The 22019-nt window shown below is 47.8% G+C and overlaps 1 protein-coding gene across 2 annotated transcripts in view; it reads right to left on the bottom strand.

Moving 5' to 3' along the window:
• LOC138638714 (cytochrome P450 2C5-like) overlaps positions 1-22019 on the bottom strand; it is a 137620-nt gene that overhangs the window by 68621 nt on the left and 46980 nt on the right. For both annotated transcript variants that reach the window (XM_069728231.1, XM_069728230.1), the window contains 3 exons: positions 19863-20023; positions 13318-13494; positions 12021-12162 (listed from right to left, as the gene is read on the bottom strand). In XM_069728231.1, the coding sequence (XP_069584332.1) occupies positions 12021-12162; positions 13318-13494; positions 19863-20023 (480 nt within the window). The remainder of the gene's footprint in view (positions 1-12020; positions 12163-13317; positions 13495-19862; positions 20024-22019) is intronic.

Below are 22019 nucleotides of genomic sequence, written 5' to 3'. Positions count from 1 at the left end.
CATGTTACACAGACTGCTCCCTGTGCTCCTCCCATGTTACACAGACTGCTCCCTGTGCTCCTCCCATGTTACACAGACTGCTCCCTGTGCTCCTCCCATGTTACACAGACTGCTCCCTGTGCTCCTCCCATGTTACACAGACTGTTCCCTGTGCTCCTCCCATGTTACACAGACTGCTCCCTGTGCTCCTCCCATGTTACACAGACTGTTCCCTGTGCTCCTCCCATGTTACACACACTGCTCCCTATACTCCTCCCATGTTACACAGACTGCTCCCTGTGCTCCTCCCATGTTACACAGACTGTTCCCTGTGCTCCTCCCATGTTACACAGACTGCTCCCTGTGCTCCTCCCATGTTACACACACTGCTCCCTGTACTCCTCCCATGTTACACAGACTGTTCCCTGTGCTCCTCCCATGTTACACAGACTGCTCCCTGTGCTCCTCCCATGTTACACACACTGCTCCCTGTACTCCTCCCATGTTACACAGACTGTTCCCTGTGCTCCTCCCATGTTACACAGATCGCTCCCTGTGCTCCTCCCATGTTACACACACTGCTCCCTGTACTCCTCCCATGTTACACAGACTGCTCCCTGTGCTCCTCCCATGTTACACAGACTGTTCCCTGTGCTCCTCCAATGTTACACAGACTGCTCCCTGTACTCCTCCCATGTTACACAGACTGCTCCCTGTGCTCCTCCCATGTTACACAGACTGTTCCCTGTGTTCCTCCCATGTTACACAGACTGTTCCCTGTGCTCCTCCCATGTTACACAGACTGTTCCCTGTCCTCCTCCCATGTTACACAGACTGCTCCCTATGTTCCTCCCATGTTACACAGACTGCTCCCTGTGCTCCTCCCATGTTACACAGACTGTTCCCTGTGTTCATCCCATGTTACACAGATTGCTCCCTATGTTCCTACCATGTTACACAGACTGTTCCCTGTGCTCCTCCCATGTTACACAGACTGCTCCCTGTGCTCCTCCAATGTTACACAGACTGCTCCCTGTACTCCTCCCATGTTACACAGACTGCTCCCTGTGCTCCTCCCATGTTACACACACTGCTCCCTGTGTTCCTCCCATGTTACACAGACTGTTCCCTGTGCTCCTCCCATGTTACACAGACTGCTCTCTGTGCTCCTCCCATGTTACACAGACTGCTCCCTGTGCTCCTCCCATGTTACACAGACTGTTCCCTGTACTCCTCCCATGTTACACAGACTGTTCCCTCTGCTCCTCCCATGTTACACAGACTGTTCCCTGTGCTCCTCCCATGTTACACACACTGCTCCCTGTACTCCTCCCATGTTACACACACTGCTCCCTGTGCTCCTCCCATGTTACACAGACTGCTGCCTGTGCTCCTCCCATGTTACACAGACTGTTCCCTGTGCTCCTCCCATGTTACACAGACTGCTCCCTGTGCTCCTCCCATGTTACACACACTGCTCCCTGTGCTCCTCCCATGTTACACAGACTGTTCCCTGTGCTCCTCCCATGTTACACAGACTGCTCCTTAAGTTCCTCCCATGTTACACAGACTGTTCCCTGTACTCCTCCCATGTTACACAGACTGTTCCCTGTGCTCCTCCCATGTTACACAGACTGCTCCCTGTACTCCTCCCATGTTACACACACTGCTCCCTGTGCTCCTCCCATGTTACACAGACTGTTCCCTGTGCTCCTCCCATGTTACACAGACTGCTCCCTGTGCTCCTCCCATGTTACACAGACTGTTCCCTGTACTCCTCCCATGTTACACAGACTGCTCCCTGTGCTCCTCCCATGTTACACACACTGCTCCCTGTACTCCTCCCATGTTACACAGACTGCTCCCTGTGCTCCTCCCATGTTACACAGACTGCTCCCTGTGCTCCTCCCATGTTACACAGACTGCTCCCTGTGCTCCTCCCATGTTACACAGACTGCTCCCTGTGCTCCTCCCATGTTACACAGACTGTTCCCTGTGCTCCTCCCATGTTACACAGACTGCTCCCTGTGCTCCTCCCATGTTACACAGACTGTTCCCTGTGCTCCTCCCATGTTACACACACTGCTCCCTGTACTCCTCCCATGTTACACAGACTGCTCCCTGTGCTCCTCCCATGTTACACAGACTGTTCCCTGTGCTCCTCCCATGTTACACAGACTGCTCCCTGTGCTCCTCCCATGTTACACACACTGCTCCCTGTACTCCTCCCATGTTACACAGACTGTTCCCTGTGCTCCTCCCATGTTACACAGACTGCTCCCTGTGCTCCTCCCATGTTACACACACTGCTCCCTGTACTCCTCCCATGTTACACAGACTGTTCCCTGTGCTCCTCCCATGTTACACAGATCGCTCCCTGTGCTCCTCCCATGTTACACACACTGCTCCCTGTACTCCTCCCATGTTACTCAGACTGCTCCCTGTGCTCCTCCCATGTTACACAGACTGTTCCCTGTGCTCCTCCAATGTTACACAGACTGCTCCCTGTACTCCTCCCATGTTACACAGACTGCTCCCTGTGCTCCTCCCATGTTACACAGACTGTTCCCTGTGTTCCTCCCATGTTACACAGACTGTTCCCTGTGCTCCTCCCATGTTACACAGACTGTTCCCTGTCCTCCTCCCATGTTACACAGACTGCTCCCTATGTTCCTCCCATGTTACACAGACTGCTCCCTGTGCTCCTCCCATGTTACACAGACTGTTCCCTGTGTTCCTCCCATGTTACACAGATTGCTCCCTATGTTCCTACCATGTTACACAGACTGTTCCCTGTGCTCCTCCCATGTTACACAGACTGCTCCCTGTGCTCCTCCAATGTTACACAGACTGCTCCCTGTACTCCTCCCATGTTACACAGACTGCTCCCTGTGCTCCTCCCATGTTACACACACTGCTCCCTGTGTTCCTCCCATGTTACACAGACTGTTCCCTGTGCTCCTCCCATGTTACACACACTGCTCCCTGTGCTCCTCCCATGTTACACAGACTGTTCCCTGTGTTCCTCCCATGTTACACAGACTGCTCCCTATGTTCCTACCATGTTACACAGACTGTTCCCTGTACTCCTCCCATGTTACACACACTGCTCCCTGTGCTCCTCCCATGTTACACAGACTGTTCCCTGTGCTCCTCCCATGTTACACAGACTGTTCCCTGTGCTCCTCCCATGTTACACAGACTGCTCCCTGTGCTCCTCCAATGTTACACAGACTGCTCCCTGTGCTCCTCCCATGTTACACAGACTGCTCCCTGTGCTCCTCCCATGTTACACACACTGCTCCCTGTACTCCTCCCATGTTACAGAGACTGTTCCCTGTGTTCCTCCCATGTTACACAGACTGTTCCCTGTGCTCCTCCCATGTTACACAGACTTCTCCCTGTGCTCCTCCCATGTTACGCAGACTGCTCCCTGTGCTCCTCCCATGTTACACAGACTGCTCCCTGTGCTCCTCCCATGTTACACACACTGCTCCCTGTACTCCTCCCATGTTACAGAGACTGTTCCCTGTGTTCCTCCCATGTTACACAGACTGCTCCCTGTGCTCCTCCAATGTTACACAGACTGCTCCCTGTACTCCTCCCATGTTACACAGACTGTTCCCTGTGCTCCTCCCATGTTACACAGACTGCTCCCTGTGCTCCTCCCATGTTACACACACTGCTCCCTGTACTCCTCCCATGTTACACAGACTGTTCCCTGTGCTCCTCCCATGTTACACAGACTGCTCTCTGTGCTCCTCCCATGTTACACAGACTGCTCCCTGTGCTCCTCCCATGTTACACAGACTGTTCCCTGTACTCCTCCCATGTTACACAGACTGTTCCCTGTGCTCCTCCCATGTTACACAGACTGTTCCCTGTGCTCCTCCCATGTTACACACACTGCTCCCTGTACTCCTCCCATGTTACACACACTGCTCCCTGTGCTCCTCCCATGTTACACAGACTGCTCCCTGTGCTCCTCCCATGTTACACAGACTGTTCCCTGTGCTCCTCCCATGTTACACAGACTGCTCCCTGTGCTCCTCCCATGTTACACACACTGCTCCCTGTACTCCTCCCATGTTACACAGACTGTTCCCTGTGCTCCTCCCATGTTACACAGACTGCTCTCTGTGCTCCTCCCATGTTACACAGACTGCTCCCTGTGCTCCTCCCATGTTACACAGACTGTTCCCTGTACTCCTCCCATGTTACACAGACTGTTCCCTGTGCTCCTCCAATGTTACACAGACTGCTCCCTGTACTCCTCCCATGTTACACAGACTGTTCCCTGTGCTCCTCCCATGTTACACAGACTGCTCCCTGTGCTCCTCCCATGTTACACACACTGCTCCCTGTACTCCTCCCATGTTACACAGACTGTTCCCTGTGCTCCTCCCATGTTACACAGACTGCTCTCTGTGCTCCTCCCATGTTACACAGACTGCTCCCTGTGCTCCTCCCATGTTACACAGACTGTTCCCTGTACTCCTCCCATGTTACACAGACTGTTCCCTGTGCTCCTCCCATGTTACACAGACTGTTCCCTGTGCTCCTCCCATGTTACACACACTGCTCCCTGTACTCCTCCCATGTTACACACACTGCTCCCTGTGCTCCTCCCATGTTACACAGACTGCTCCCTGTGCTCCTCCCATGTTACACACACTGCTCCCTGTGCTCCTCCCATGTTACACAGACTGTTCCCTGTGCTCCTCCCATGTTACACAGACTGCTCCTTAAGTTCCTCCCATGTTACACAGACTGTTCCCTGTACTCCTCCCATGTTACACAGACTGTTCCCTGTGCTCCTCCCATGTTACACAGACTGCTCCCTGTACTCCTCCCATGTTACACACACTGCTCCCTGTGCTCCTCCCATGTTACACAGACTGTTCCCTGTGCTCCTCCCATGTTACACAGACTGCTCCCTGTGCTCCTCCCATGTTACACAGACTGTTCCCTGTACTCCTCCCATGTTACACAGACTGCTCCCTGTGCTCCTCCCATGTTACACACACTGCTCCCTGTACTCCTCCCATGTTACACAGACTGCTCCCTGTGCTCCTCCCATGTTACACAGACTGCTCCCTGTGCTCCTCCCATGTTACACAGACTGCTCCCTGTGCTCCTCCCATGTTACACAGACTGCTCCCTGTGCTCCTCCCATGTTACACAGACTGTTCCCTGTGCTCCTCCCATGTTACACAGACTGCTCCCTGTGCTCCTCCCATGTTACACAGACTGTTCCCTGTGCTCCTCCCATGTTACACACACTGCTCCCTATACTCCTCCCATGTTACACAGACTGCTCCCTGTGCTCCTCCCATGTTACACAGACTGTTCCCTGTGCTCCTCCCATGTTACACAGACTGCTCCCTGTGCTCCTCCCATGTTACACACACTGCTCCCTGTACTCCTCCCATGTTACACAGACTGTTCCCTGTGCTCCTCCCATGTTACACAGACTGCTCCCTGTGCTCCTCCCATGTTACACACACTGCTCCCTGTACTCCTCCCATGTTACACAGACTGTTCCCTGTGCTCCTCCCATGTTACACAGATCGCTCCCTGTGCTCCTCCCATGTTACACACACTGCTCCCTGTACTCCTCCCATGTTACACAGACTGCTCCCTGTGCTCCTCCCATGTTACACAGACTGTTCCCTGTGCTCCTCCAATGTTACACAGACTGCTCCCTGTACTCCTCCCATGTTACACAGACTGCTCCCTGTGCTCCTCCCATGTTACACAGACTGTTCCCTGTGTTCCTCCCATGTTACACAGACTGTTCCCTGTGCTCCTCCCATGTTACACAGACTGTTCCCTGTCCTCCTCCCATGTTACACAGACTGCTCCCTATGTTCCTCCCATGTTACACAGACTGCTCCCTGTGCTCCTCCCATGTTACACAGACTGTTCCCTGTGTTCCTCCCATGTTACACAGATTGCTCCCTATGTTCCTACCATGTTACACAGACTGTTCCCTGTGCTCCTCCCATGTTACACAGACTGCTCCCTGTGCTCCTCCAATGTTACACAGACTGCTCCCTGTACTCCTCCCATGTTACACAGACTGCTCCCTGTGCTCCTCCCATGTTACACACACTGCTCCCTGTGTTCCTCCCATGTTACACAGACTGTTCCCTGTGCTCCTCCCATGTTACACACACTGCTCCCTGTGCTCCTCCCATGTTACACAGACTGTTCCCTGTGTTCCTCCCATGTTACACAGACTGCTCCCTATGTTCCTACCATGTTACACAGACTGTTCCCTGTACTCCTCCCATGTTACACACACTGCTCCCTGTGCTCCTCCCATGTTACACAGACTGTTCCCTGTGCTCCTCCCATGTTACACAGACTGTTCCCTGTGCTCCTCCCATGTTACACAGACTGCTCCCTGTGCTCCTCCAATGTTACACAGACTGCTCCCTGTGCTCCTCCCATGTTACACAGACTGCTCCCTGTGCTCCTCCCATGTTACACACACTGCTCCCTGTACTCCTCCCATGTTACAGAGACTGTTCCCTGTGTTCCTCCCATGTTACACAGACTGTTCCCTGTGCTCCTCCCATGTTACACAGACTTCTCCCTGTGCTCCTCCCATGTTACGCAGACTGCTCCCTGTGCTCCTCCCATGTTACACAGACTGCTCCCTGTGCTCCTCCCATGTTACACACACTGCTCCCTGTACTCCTCCCATGTTACAGAGACTGTTCCCTGTGTTCCTCCCATGTTACACAGACTGCTCCCTGTGCTCCTCCAATGTTACACAGACTGCTCCCTGTACTCCTCCCATGTTACACAGACTGTTCCCTGTACTCCTCCCATGTTACACAGACTGTTCCCTGTGCTCCTCCCATGTTACACAGACTGCTCCCTGTGCTCCTCCCATGTTACACACACTGCTCCCTGTGCTCCTCCCATGTTACACAGACTGTTCCCTGTGTTCCTCCCATGTTACACAGACTGCTCCCTATGTTCCTACCATGTTACACAGACTGTTCCCTGTACTCCTCCCATGTTACCCACACTGCTCCCTGTGCTCCTCCCATGTTACACAGACTGCTCCCTGTGCTCCTCCCATGTTACACAGACTGTTCCCTGTGCTCCTCCCATGTTACACAGACTGCTCCCTGTACTCCTCCCATGTTACACAGACCGCTCCCTATGTTCCTCCCATGTTACACAGACTGTTCCCTGTGTTCCTCCCATGTTACACAGACTGTTCCCTGTGCTCCTCCCATGTTACACAGACTGCTCCCTATGTTCCTCCCATGTTACACATACTGTTCCCTGTGTTCCTCCCATGTTACACAGACTGCTCCCTGTGCTCCTCCCATGTTACACAGACTGTTCCCTGTGTTCCTCCCATGTTGCACAGACTGCTCCCTATGTTCCTACCATGTTACACAGACTGTTCCCTGCGCTCCTCCCATGTTACACACACTGCTCCCTGTGCTCCTCCCATGTTACACAGACTGCTCCCTGTGCTCCTCCCATGTTACACAGACTGTTCCCTGTGCTCCTCCCATGTTACACACACTGCTCCCTGTGCTCCTCCAATGTTACACACACTGCTCCCTGTGCTCCTCCCATGTTACACAGACTGCTCCCTGTGCTCCTCCCATGTTACACAGACTGTTCCCTGTGCTCCTCCCATGTTACACAGACTGCTCCCTGTACTCCTCCCATGTTACACAGACCGCTCCCTGTGCTCCTCCCATGTTACACAGACTGCTCCCTGTGCTCCTCCCATGTTACACAGACTGTTCCCTGTGTTCCTCCCATGTTACACAGACTGCTCCCTGTACTCCTCCCATGTTACACACACTGCTCCCTGTGCTCCTCCCATGTTACACAGACTGCTCCCTGTGCTCCTCCCATGTTACACAGACTGTTCCCTGTGCTCCTCCCATGTTACACAGACTGCTCCCTGTACTCCTCCCATGTTACACAGACCGCTCCCTGTGCTCCTCCCATGTTACACAGACTGTTCCCTGTGCTCCTCCCATGTTACACAGACTGCTCCCTATGTTCCTACCATGTTACACACACTGTTCCCTGTGCTCCTCCCATGTTACACAGACTGCTCCCTATGTTCCTACCATGTTACACACACTGCTCCCTGTGCTCCTCCAATGTTACACACACTGCTCCCTGTGCTCCTCCCATGTTAAACAGACTGCTCCCTGTGCTCCTCCCATGTTACACAGACTGTTCCCTGTGCTCCTCCCATGTTACACAGACTGCTCCCTGTACTCCTCCCATGTTACACAGACTGCTCCCTGTGCTCCTCCAATGTTACACACACTGCTCCCTGTGCTCCTCCCATGTTACACAGACTGCTCCCTGTGCTCCTCCCATGTTACACAGACTGTTCCCTGTACTCCTCCCATGTTACACAGACTGTTCCCTGTGCTCCTCCCATGTTACACAGACTGCTCCCTGTACTCCTCCCATGTTACACAGACCGCTCCCTGTGCTCCTCCCATGTTACACAGACTGTTCCCTGTGCTCCTCCCATGTTACACAGACTGCTCCCTATGTTCCTACCATGTTACACACACTGCTCCCTGTGCTCCTCCAATGTTACACACACTGCTCCCTGTGCTCCTCCCATGTTACACAGACTGCTCCCTGTGCTCCTCCCATGTTACACAGACTGCTCCCTGTACTCCTCCCATGTTACAGAGACTGCTCCCTGTGCTCCTCCCATGTTACACAGACTGTTCCCTGTGCTCCTCCCATGTTACACAGACTGCTCCCTGTGCTCCTCTCATGTTACACACACTGCTCCCTGTGCTCCTCCCATGTTACACACACTGCTCCCTGTGCTCCTCCCATGTTACACACACTGCTCCCTGTGCTCCTCCCATGTTACACAGACTGCTCCCTGTGCTCCTCTCATGTTACACACACTGCTCCCTGTGCTCCTCTCATGTTACTCACACTGCTCCCTGTGCTCCTCCCATGTTACACACACTGCTCCCTGTGCTCCTCCAATGTTACACACACTGCTCCCTGTGCTCCTCCTATGTTACACAGACTGCTCCCTGTGCTCCTCCCATGTTACACACACTGCTCCCTGTGCTCCTCCCATGTTACACAGACCGCTCCCTGTGCTCCTCCCATGTTACACAGACCGCTCCCTATGTTCCTACCATATTAGACAATCTGCTCCCTGTGCTTTTCCCATGTTACAGAGACTGCTCCCTATACTCCTCTCAAGTTACAAGGCCTTTTCTGGGGTGGCTGGGGGCAGAAGTTTTTAGCCAGGGGGGGCAATAACCTTGGTCCCTCTCTAGGCTATTAATATCTGCCCTCCGTCACTGGCTTTCCCACTCTGGCAGAGAAAATTATGCAGGAGCCCACGCCAGTTTTTTCCGTGATTTAACCCTTTATTTAAACACCTAGAGCTCCAAAATTTTGCACACAGAAACTTCTAACATTATTAGTGAGGAATATGTAAAAATATAACGGATATGAATTGATTTACTGTATGTAAACCATGTCTCATATCCTGTCGGGTTCGATAAGGAAATAGCAAAAGCCGACAATTGAATTACCGGCTTTTCTCTTACCTAGCTCTGCATTAAATATAAATATAAAGTATATATGTGTCTCACTGACATATCTATATATATAATTGCCTAAGGGTTTTTCTGTCTGTCTGTCATTCTGTCTGTCTGTCTGTCCTGGAAATCCCACGTCTCTGATTGGTCGAGGCCGTCAGGCCTCGACCAATCAGCGACGGGTACAGTATCGACGTAGAAATCCCGCGTCTCTGATTGGTCGAGGCCGCCAGGCGTCGACCAATCAGCCACGGGCACAACGACGATGATGTCATAAAGGACGTAGAAATCCCACATTTCTGATTCAGCGACGGGCACAGTATCGACGTAGATGTCATAATGGTTGCCACGGCGACGATGATGTCATAAAGGTTGCCTCGACCAATCAGTGACGGGCACAGTCTGCCGCGAATTCTGGAATCATCATTGTCCATATACTACGGGGACATGCATATTCTAGAATACCCGATGCGTTAGAATCGGGCCACAATCTAGTATATACAGTGTATATATATATATATATATATATATATATATATATATATAGACTGTATATACATTTTCACAAATTTTTGAGGCCATGGATCCATTCTATGTCCATTTTGCAAGCCAGCGAGAAAATTTTGCCGTATGGATGCCATACGGATGACACACGGATAATTTTTTGAGAAAAAAATCGCATCCTCACGTTGAATACGGATCACTGTTCAGGAACTTTTCTGCGTATCTCGGCCATAAAAAAGGACCGTATTGTCCTACGCTAGGTGTGACGCCGGCCTAACAGGTTCATTAAGGTCATACTTGTGCAGCGTTCAACCTGCAGCATCCAGATGTTACAGCATAGTGGATGGGATTTCAAGAAATCCCATGTTTGCAATGCGTCCAGAGATGTGCACGGCTCACCAGCAAGCTCAGGCCATGTCTCCAATTTGGAGACCCAGACGTTAAATGGGGCAGACTCATCTGTTAGTACATGGAGACGTTTGATCATGTACTCTTCCACCCTATTGTTGCAAAGCTGCCTCCTGGATATACAGACTATATCAGAGGGTTGTGCTGGATGTTGTGGTGTGCTCATAAAGTATTACCACATTTCGGCCATGCTAGCCTCACCCTCCAAGGTGCTTGTGGTGCCCCAGTCACGTTAGAGACTTTCTCCTCCACCTCTGCCTTGATGTACCAATGAGCTGCCGCTGTCAGGTGGAAAAGCCATTAGTTGTTTCTCTGCTGGCATGTGCTTGTATTCATGCTTTTTGCGATCCCTCTCCAGTGATGGAAGTAATGATGGTACGTTGCCCTTTTAACGTGAATCAAGAAGGGCGGCCACCATGTAATCTGCACTGGTAACAATTCGGGCATCTCCGGTGGGGTTTCCACAGGTACTGCAGCATGTCTCTAGGCAGCCTGGCTCACAGAAAGTAGGACGTCATGGACTGTCCTGGGTTGGAGCAGTGTATTGCATCCACTAGGGGTTGTACCAGAAGGTAGCATAGTAAGGGATAGCCAAGGAGTCAGTATACAGGTGCAGCAATGTAGTTTTAAGGAGCAGCATGTAGCATAGTCAAGAATAGCCAGGAGTCCGTGCATGGAGCAGTAGTAGAATCTTGAGGTTAAGCAGCAGGTGAATGGAAACTTGACTAGAGGCTAGTAGTTCAATAATCTTGCAAGGGAGTGCAATACCAGGTTCACATAGGGTGCTCTATTAGTGTGGAGCCAATAAGGAACTCAGGGTGGAGACAATCAGAAACACAAGTGTTTGGGTTAACATGGAACTGTCCAGCGAGCTAAATAGCTTAGAGGTAAGAGCTACCGCCTGGTGCACAAGATCTACTGGGTTCCTGTCCTGACATAGGGACACAGAGGAGATGCCAGCCAGGTTAACTGGATAGATATTCTGTAGTAGGGAGGAAGGATTCAGCAGCAGGTAAGAAGAAGACTGAGGAGCTGTCATCAGCCTTGGTGGGTGGAGATTTGCCAGCAGAGAGTAAGGATACTGAGAAGCTTTCAAACATGACATGGTGTTCAAAGGATGAAATTCAATTAAAGGTTCACTCCCATAATAACACGTTATCTCCTATCCACAGCAAACAGTATAAATAGCTTATTTCTAAGGATCTGTTTTTTGGGACCCCCAGTGATCGTGAGAATGGGGCTCTAGAACCAGAGAATTGTGCTCTGCAGCCCTGTATTGAATGTAGCAAAGGTATGCATGCTCACATATTGTTCCTTTCATTATCTATAGGACTGCCTGAACGCTGAGTACAGTTGTCTGCTATTTCCAGCAGTCCAATAGGCAATGAATGGAGTATGCAGTAGAGGTTGAACATGTGCACCTCCGTTACAATGCTCTATCCTGTGGACAGGACATAACTTTTTATTTTACAAACCTTTTATTTATATATAATTTAACATACTTGTATATTTTTTTTACAGGAATGTATTGTGACATCGCCTTACTTTGAATTTCAGGATATTTCATCATCAATAGAAGGGCCCATCTCAGGGTGGAAGCAGATGTCTCTATGCCAGCATTGAGTAAGTCCGAAACAAGAGATGTTAGGCTCTCATCATGAAAATATGACTCAAGATCTGGGTTCTCCTGAAAGGCACAAAATATGAAATATAGCAAGGAACACTATGTTTGTGCTGCCTCCTCTCACAATGGTCAACCAAAACATGACCAAGCCCACAGAGAAGCATCGCTGTATACACCTAGTTAGTGGAAGGCAATATCTTTACCGTTTCTTATTACATGGGGCATAACTTTGGAACGGGAGAGCACAGAAGAAAAAGAAAAACTGTTCCAGAATCAGTAGAGTGGCCCGAATTGTAAGAAGCAAAATCCAATGAAAAGTCTCTTTTACCGTGCAAAATTGTGCTGAAAAAAAATCCCAATAAGCCTTTATCTCTGTTCGAATCCAGTATCTCCACCTGGCTTAAAGCACCACTCCAGCATTTTATTTATTGCGCCACTGGAGTGCTGCTTTAGATGTAATTTCCCTGCCTCCGGTCTCATATTCATCTGCCGCCGCCTTGATCCTTTTCCAGCGTCGATCTGGTCGTTCTTCTTCGAAAAGTGATTTGTCTGCAGCTCCAGTGTTTCATGAAGCGAGCTTGAAGTAACTTTTCAATGCATCAAAATCTGGCTCTCATAGACTTGCATTGAGCTCTTCTTACTAGTGATGAGTGAGTGTACTCGTTGCTTAGGTTTTCCCAAGCACGCTCGGGTGCTCTCTGAGTATTTGTGAGTGCTCGGAGATTTAGTTTTTGTTGACACAGCTGCATGATTTACAGCTGCTAGCCAGCCTGAGTACATGTGGGGGTTCCCTGGTTGCTAGGGAATCCCCACATGTAATCAAGCTGTCTAGTAGCCGCAAATTATCTAGCTGAGGCAAGGAAAACTAAATCTCCGAGCACTCACAAATACTCAGAGACCATCCGAGCGTACTCGGGAAAACCCAAGCAACGAGTACACTCACTCATCACTACTTCTTACTTCTGAACAGTTAGACGCTACTGTCGCGGCGGGACCAGATCGGCTTGGTAAAAAATGAAGCTGTCAGAAGGTGAGTATAAGAACAGGGGCATGGGGCTTACATTAAAAGCGCCACTCCAAAGCTGAAAAAATGGTGCTTTAAGTTTGCTATATTATGGAAGCTTGTTGCTCAGTAAAATTTTTCTTGCACAGAAAAATGCCCCCTCTCCATTCCTACCAGACAACCCCTATTACCACATGTCTATCTTATTACTTTACCTCTTTCTGTTTGACCAGAAAGCAATCTATAAATGTTCTTGGGTTATTGACATCGAGTTCATTCCTTAGCTTCGTCACCATGTCTTTAATTAAGGAGCGTAACTCATCAGTGATTTTTAGCATGGTTTTGTGACTTCCTGGAAGCCAGCGCAACAGGGATGGATATGCATTGTACAACTGTGGAGGGAAATATAAATGAAGCCATTACATATACAGTGCTCCGCATAAATGAGTGCACCTAAACAGATTTGTCAAAAGACCTTTAGTTTCCTTTCAGAATCAACATTTTCTATGAAATACTATCCTATAAAATACTCCCGCAAATGTCGGACATTGAATTCAAACAAGATTTGTTATTTTGCACACTCAAAACAGTAATTTTCCCAACAAATTATTTCAAGACCATGTTGCAAAAAATGAGTACACTCCAATGTACAACTACTAAACTCTAATTAACACGTATTGAACCACAGGTAAGTCTAATTTTGTTGATGGTAAACGGGTTATCCAGGACTTATTTTTTTTTTTTACTATGGGCCTAAGAACTAACAAGCAGGTAGTTACCAGCACCAATCTATGCTAGCAGAGAGCGATCACAGACTGCAAATTCCGGTGTTTCTGCAACTTCCGCTGACGTCACGTCGACAGAGCAGCTGCTTCTCTTTGGCTTTGCTCTGCTGATGGAGCATGACTGCCAACGTCTTGCTGATTGATAGCCAGATGCTACTGCCTAATTGTGGTGAGCCTATGGACAGATCAGACAGAGCAGCTCGGAATAGGAGGAGTTGCTCTGTTGACGTGAAGCAGCAAAATCATTGGCAGGAACGTTCCGTGACCGCTCTGAGTCGGGTGGAATAGGCAAGTAGTAACTAGACTGTGTCACGATACCCAGAATTAATGCTGCAGGGGAAACTGCACCCAGCAACAGAGCTGGACCAGACACCTGGTAACTAACCTGATCACCAACGGGACCTTCCACATGAGACAGAGTGATGAGGTAAAGCAACAGGACGTAAGATCATGTGACAGAGTGGGAGGCGGTCAGGGGGCAGAGCCAGATGCCAGGAAACAGAGAAGGAACAAGCATAAAAGAATAGTGAAACAAGCAGAGGTCGTAGCCAGGAGATTACAAGATACCAACAGGGAGAGTCAGGGAATAGTCAGAAGCCAAGCCAGAAGTTAGTAATCCAGGGAAAGGAATAAAGCACGTGACAGCAAGACACTATGCAAGCCAGCACACACTTCAGAGGTCAAGCTTACAGACTGCAGAAAAACCTATAACTGACAAGGATACCAGGTTAGGAGCAAGTATAAATAGCCCTCCCATCTTGAAAGAGAGGCTAACAACATTGACCCTGAGAGAACAGGACATTAACCTTGTCCTAACCATGACAGACTGTAGACAAAATCTATGAGGACTGATCCTGCATTTTGTGTTCCTCCAATTTTTTTTGCCCCCTCTTCTTCCTAGCCTACAGCTAAGGATGTAATTAGATATAGTGGTCATGTTGCAGTTTATTGTGGCATTTACTGCAAATTATAGCAAAAATCACAACAAAATCATAACATTCTGCAGTGATATGTCATCAGAAACATATCTGTCATGATCCAGTCCGAGGTTTGTTTCTGATCATTCTCTCCCTGGGATGGTCATGCGGGGGTATTTGACTCTGCTTGTCCTCTGACCTGTTTGCCTGTCTTGCATCTCTGGCTTTCCTGCTCCCGATCGGCTCTTACTTCTTTGGCTTGTTTCTTACCACATGTATTGCTGTGACCTCTGGTACTTCATTCCCTCTCTGTTGCTGATCCGGCTTTTTCTGACTACTCTTTCGCCACCTAGTGGCTCCTGCCTGCTGCTCTGTGATTTCACTGCGAGTGTACCTATTTTTCCTTCACCCGCACTCCCTGGTGGAGGTTGTGTGCTGCTTAGTAATACAATATCTATGGTTTAAAGGGAACATGTCACATGCAGAAATCCTATTCACCAGTAGATATAGGGGTAAATGGCAGGAAAATAGCATTTAAATCCTGTTTAACAGGCTTACTGGAGTAGCGGTTACAGGTAGAAAATGGAGGAAATGAAGTTTTAGTTCTAGAAATATTAATATTAATATTAATACTAATGTTTATTAATGGAGCACACTCGGACTGGGTAGCGGTTAGCAGTGGGGTACCACAGGGGTCAGTACTGGGCCCTCTTCTTTTTAACATATTTATTAATGACCTTATAGGGGGCATTCAGAGTAGAATTTCAATATTTGCAGATGACACTAAACTCTGCAGGGTAATCAATACAGAGGAGGACAATTTTATATTACAGGATGATTTATGTAAACTAGAAGCTTGGGCTGATAAATGGCAAATGAGCTTTAATGGGGATAAATGTAAGGTCATGCACTTGGGTAGAAGTAATAAGATGTATAATTATGTGCTTAATTCTAAAACTCTGGTAAAAACCGTCAATGAAAAAGACCTGGGTGTATGGGTGGATGACAAACTCATATTCAGTGGCCAGTGTCAGGCAGCTGCTACAAAGGCAAACTGTGCAATACTGTGCACAGTTCTGGTCTCCGGTGTATAAGAAAGACATAGCTGAACTGGAGCGGGTGCAGAGAAGAGCGACCAAGGTTATTAGAGGACTGGGGGGTCTGCAATACCAAGATAGGTTATTACACTTGGGGCTATTTAGTTTGGAAAAACGAAGACTAAGGGGTGATCTTATGTTAATGTATAAATATATGAGGGGACAGTACAAATACCTTTCTGATGATCTTTTTAATCATAGACCTGAAACCGGGACTAGGGGGCATCCTCTGCGTCTGGAGGAAAAAAGGTTTAAGCATAATAACAGACGCGGGTTCTTTACTGTAAGAGCAGTGAGACTATGGAACTCTCTGCCGTATGATGTTGTAATGAGTGATTCATTACTTAAATTTAAGAGGGGACTGGATACCTTTCTGGAAAAGTATAATGTTACTGGGTATATACACTGGATTCCTTGATAGGGCGTTGATCCAGGGAACTAGTCTGATTGCCGTATGTGGAGTCGGGAAGGAATTTTTTTCCCCAATGTGGAGCTTACTCTTTGCCACATGGGTTTTTTTTGCCTTCCTCTGGATCAACATGTTAGGGCATGTTAGGTTAGGCTATGGGTTGAACTAGATGGACTTAAAGTCTTCCTTCAACCTTAATAACTATGTAACTATGTAAAATATAGTGTACAACAACTGATGCTGAATGATCTCTCTGTAATAAGGGGTAATTAATTTGCAGAAGATAAACGTGTCCATGCTCAGTGCACTCTCATGGGACTTCCTATGGTGGTAGGAGTCTCGAGGCCTGAGTGAAGCCTAGTGCATGGCAGAATACACTGTGCTCTTTTCAGAGGCAAAGCTACAGGCTCAGCTCAGAATGGGGGGGCAAAAATGTGAGTGGGCTCCTAACCGGTTACCCTGATTACAACTATGGTGGAGTACCCTAATAGTGGGTATAGGAGATGACCTGGCCGTTATTGAAGATAAATCTGTACACATAGACCAACACTGATATTACTGCCATACGGTGACATATAGTGGTAGATACCAGTCGTGGTGACCAAATAAGAAACTACAGTACAGTTACAGATAGTGACTTAGAGCTGACAATATTACTTTTCTTTTGCATCTGGCCCAGACCAACATGGCTACTTCTTCCAGTCACAACTCGTCTGAAGGAATTACAACAGAGACTTATCACATATCCAGCACCTTCTCCATCTATACCCAAACCTGTACAAACTCTTCATCCTGCTGTCACCCCAATACTGAGCCATGGCTGCCATGCCTCTATTACTGCATCTGCTGTGTGGTTCAAAAACAATGCTCCTCTTAGTGCCCCCAATTAATAATGCCCGCCACTGTGCCCCTTACATAGTAAAAATGCCTTTTTGGTGCCTTCTAGTTGGTAAAATGTCCCCATAGAAAACTTGAACGCCCTGTGCAAGTGCCCTAAAAACAGTGTTCACATTTTGACCCTAGAAAGTAGTAATACCCCCCGTGCACCTTTGAAGGTCATAATTCTGTGAGTGCCCCAATAACAGTAATGATTCTCAAATGTCCACTTAATGTGTAACAATGTCTCCTGTATCCCTCAATGTACAGCTCCCAAATATACAGTTGGACCCCAGGTCTCTAAGAAAGAATATAATGTCCCCACATATCTCCTATGCACAGTATAATGGGACCGCAACTCCCCTACACACAGTGTAATGCCCCCACAGTTTCCTTATACACAGTGTGATGGGCCCGCAACATCTCTATACAAAATATAATTGGCCCACATCTCCCCTACACACAGTATAATGGGCCAACAGCTCCCTATACATATTATGACGCCCAGACGGTTCCCCTCTACACAGTATAAAGGGCCTACAGCTCCCCCACAGCTTCCCTACAAGTAGTATGATGTTCCCACTGCTCACCAAAAACAGTGTATAATGACCCCCACAGTAGCCCTCACGCAGTATAATGGCCCTCACAGTTGAACTCGCACTGTATAATGCCCTTTACATAAGCCCGCAATCTGTATAATTGCCACCACAATAGCTTCAAAACTGTATAATGGCCTCACTTTGTATAATAGCCTCCCTACCATTTTAGGGTCTCCACAGTAACCCCCACACTAAATGAGGGTCCCCTATTGTTTATGATGCCCCCACATCACACTAAGACTTCTTTCACACTAGCGTCAGAATCTCCCCGTCGCAATGCGTTGGGGAGAGTTTCCGACGCTAGCGTTTGCTGCATTGCACAATGGGTGCAGCTGATGCATTTTTCCGGCGCATCCGCTGCCCCATTGTAAGGTGCGGGGAGGTGGGGGCGGAGTTCCGGCCGCGCATGTGCGGTCGGAAAAAGCGGTCCGTCAGGAGCAAAAAACGTTACATGTAGCGTTTTTTGCTCCTGACGGTCCGCCAAAGCACGACGCATCCGTCGCTCGACGGATGCGACGTGTGGCAATCCGTCGCAAATGCATCGTCGATGCAAGTCTATGGGGAAAAAACGCATCCTGCAAGCACTTTTGCAGGATGCGTTTTTTCTGCAAAACGACGCATTGTGACGGATTGCAGAAAACGCTAGTGTGAAAGTAGCCTAAAACTTTAAATTAAAAAACATAATTTACTCACCTAATTCAGGATCCTGATATGTCCACCAGCAAAGCAATGCACTGTCATAACACCGCCACACGTAGGATGTCGGCCAGTGCATCCTACTGCTGTTCTGTAGACTGCAGGCTTAAAGCGAACTGTGATCTACAGAATGGGGAGCAGTAGAGCACATCGATATAGTTAACGGTGGCGTAGGTGTAGGGAGATAGACCGGTCCTCGGATACCTGCATTTCGGGTCCGGAACTAGAAAGGCTGCATCCTCTGTTCCCAGGGGACAGCTTGCAGGAAGTGGCCTAAGGGAAGCCTCAGTGGGAGGGACCTTCCTGCAGACCCAGAGAGGCGTGGAGAGCCAGAAATGGGCGCGTAGCCAGAGAGGAGAAAGGGCGCGCAAGAGGGGAGTTGCAGGCCAGAGCAGAGCAGTGAGTGGCGTGCTCGGTCTCCCTTGCCCTCAGAGAGTATTCGCGCTGTAGCAGGCCGCATAGACAGGGCCCCATCTCCTGCAGAGCAAAGCGCGCCCAGCAGCAATATGGAGATGGGGCCACTGCAGAGCCGTGCAAAAGCAGAGCCGAATACACAGAGCTGAGCCGTGCACACCGAGTAGAGCCGAGCCAGCTGTGCAGCAGCCAGAGAGAGAAGTGTCCTGCCCTGAGGGCACCAGCAGCGTGCAAACCAGTGCCTGCCGTCGCCCGCCGCCATCAGCAGGGACCAGAGAGAAAGAGACGTGCGGTGTGAGTCCAACCTCCGTGTCCGTGAGTACTGCACCCGTACTCCATAAGAGTGACCGGGGGCAGTACAGACTGGGCCACTAAACACCGACCGAGCCACGCTGGGATCGTACAAAACCGTTACCGTATTACCGTCAGCCACTTTGGGCCCGTTTGACCAAGACTGTTAGGAGATTAGTACAGGAGACAAGTCGGGCTTAGACTGTACCGTGGTCTGAAACCTTGGTGGCATCTACAGTATATGGACTAGGGGTGGTGGAAGGTACCGGAGACCGACCACTGTCACCAGAAGATGGGGTATTGTTGTCTGCTTGACCCCATTAATGAGGACACTGCATCGGCCGTTGCCGGCACCATTGAGTTCGCAGCAGGAGCTGCAGTATTGACTCCCTTATACGTTTGCTAATATTTGAACCATTGTATTGCACTGTGCCTTTAATACCGTTAACTCTTTTCCTCCCTGCGTGGAGTATCTCCTCTGTAAATAACCCTGTTAACCCTTGCTCTGCCTCTCGTCCGTCACTGCATCCCACGTTCCTGCTGGATATCTAACACTGGTCTGGGTGGAGCTCTATGAGCGTAGGACCCTCTGCCCCCTCAGTAGCTTATTGCTGGGTAATAAACACAGTACGTACACAAGAACATTGCAAAAATATCAAAATAACAATGAACTTACCAAGGTAATGGGACTACCAAGTGAACTAGCAATGTTCATTACTAGGATCAAAAGCCTCTCAAGTTCTGGGTCATCAGAATCAAAGCGATGTCCAAATACTATAGATACAATGATATTACAGAAGGCAGCGTACATGAGCATAGTGTTGTCAAAGGGTTCACCTAAAGGAACAGCAAAAAGAAAGGGAAAATAAAGATTAGGAAGCAAAATGCCTGTTTATTACCAAGACTAAAGAGATACAAATTCTAAATAGATTTTAGAACGGTGGATGAAGATGTTAAGAAGTTAAATTCCTCTACCTAGGACTTCAGGGTTGTAACGTTCGCAGTCACAGAAGATGTGACCACGACCAGATCCAAAAAGTCAGGGGCCCACCAATATCAGTGCTGTGTTCAGCTGAATGTGACATCACAGGATGGGGGCCAGGCCAAAGGACATTATTACAGGATATGGGCTGCAATCTGGCACATTATTACAGCATGGGATCTGGATGGGGGCAGTATTATAGTAGTTATATTCTTGTACATAGGGACAGTATTAGAGTAGTTATATTATTGTACATAGGAGCAGTATTATAGTAGTTATATTCTTGTACATAGGGAGCAGTATTATAGTAGTTATATTCTTGTACATAGGGACAGTATTATAGTAGTTATATTCTTGTACATAGGGAGCAGTATTATAGTAGTCATATTCTTGTACATAGGGACAGTATTATAGTAGTTATATTCTTGTACATAGGGACAGTATTATAGTAGTTATATTCTTGTACATAGGAGCAGTATTATAGTAGTTATATTCTTGTACATAGGGAGCAGTATTATAGTAGTCATATTCTTGTACATAGGGACAGTATTATAGTAGTTATATTCTTGTACATAGGAGCAGTATTATAGTAGTTATATTCTTGTACATAGGAGCAGTATTATAGTAGTTATATTCTTGTACATAGGGAGCAGTATTATAGTAGTCATATTCTTGTACATAGGAGCAGTATTATACTAGTTCTATTCTTGTACATAGGGGCAGTATTATAGTAGTTATATTCTTGTACATAGGAGCAGTATTATAGTAGTTATATTCTTGTACATAGGAGCAGTATTATAGTAGTTATATTCTTGTACATAGGAGCAGTATTATAGTAGTTATATTTTTGGACATAGGAGCAGTATTATAGTAGTTATATTCTTGTACATAGGGGCAGTATTATAGTAGTTATATTCTTGTACATAGGAACAGTATTATAGTAGTTATATTCTTGTACATAGGAGCAGTATTATAGTAGTTATATTTTTGGACATAGGAGCAGTATTATAGTAGTTATATTCTTGTACATAGGGAGCAGTATTATAGTAGTTATATTCTTAATCAAAAGAAATACAAAAGAAAACCAGAGCAGCACAACGTCCCACACACAGAGAAACTTACAATAGGCTCATTTGTTTTGATCTAGCAGTCTGGGAAAGAGAGGGAGGTGCTATTTGCATGAAAAAAGTCTGTGTAAATCCAACATAGTAAGAAAGGATTGCAAATGCACTCACCGACTGCAGTTCAAAGTGTTTATTCCAACAACAAGTGAAACATCTTCACGGCACGGGGGAAAGGAAATTAGCCTTGGACCCGTAGAAGCGCTCTTGTGCAGCGCGAAACGGCCGTCGTCTCGTCTGCCGCACTCTCCCTGGCTAATTTCCTTTCCCCCGTGCCGTGAAGATGTTTCACTTGTTGTTGGAATAAACACTTTGAACTGCAGTCGGTCAGTGCATTTACAATCCTTTCTTACTATGTTGTAGTTATATTCTTGTACATAGGAGCAGTATTATAGTAGTTATATTCTTATACATAGGAGCAGTATTATAGTAGTTATATTCTTGTACATAGGAGCAGTATTATAGTAGTTATATTCTTGTACATAGGAGCAGTATTATAGTAGTTATATTCTTGTACATAGGAGCAGTATTATAGTAGTTATATTTTTGTACATAGGAGCAGTATTATAGTAGTTATATTCTTGTACATAGGGAGCAGTATTATAGTAGTTATATTCTTGTACATAGGAGCAGTAGTATAGTAGTTATATTCTTGTACATAGGAGCAGTATTATAGTAGTTATATTCTTGTACATAGGAGCAGTATTATAGTAGTTATATTTTTGTACAT

This window comes from Ranitomeya imitator, chromosome 5, assembly GCF_032444005.1.
Source record: "Ranitomeya imitator isolate aRanImi1 chromosome 5, aRanImi1.pri, whole genome shotgun sequence".
NCBI classification, from domain to species: domain Eukaryota; kingdom Metazoa; phylum Chordata; class Amphibia; order Anura; family Dendrobatidae; genus Ranitomeya; species Ranitomeya imitator.
Note: the sequence above shows the minus strand (reverse complement) of the source record. Positions and strands in the feature narration are given on the sequence as shown.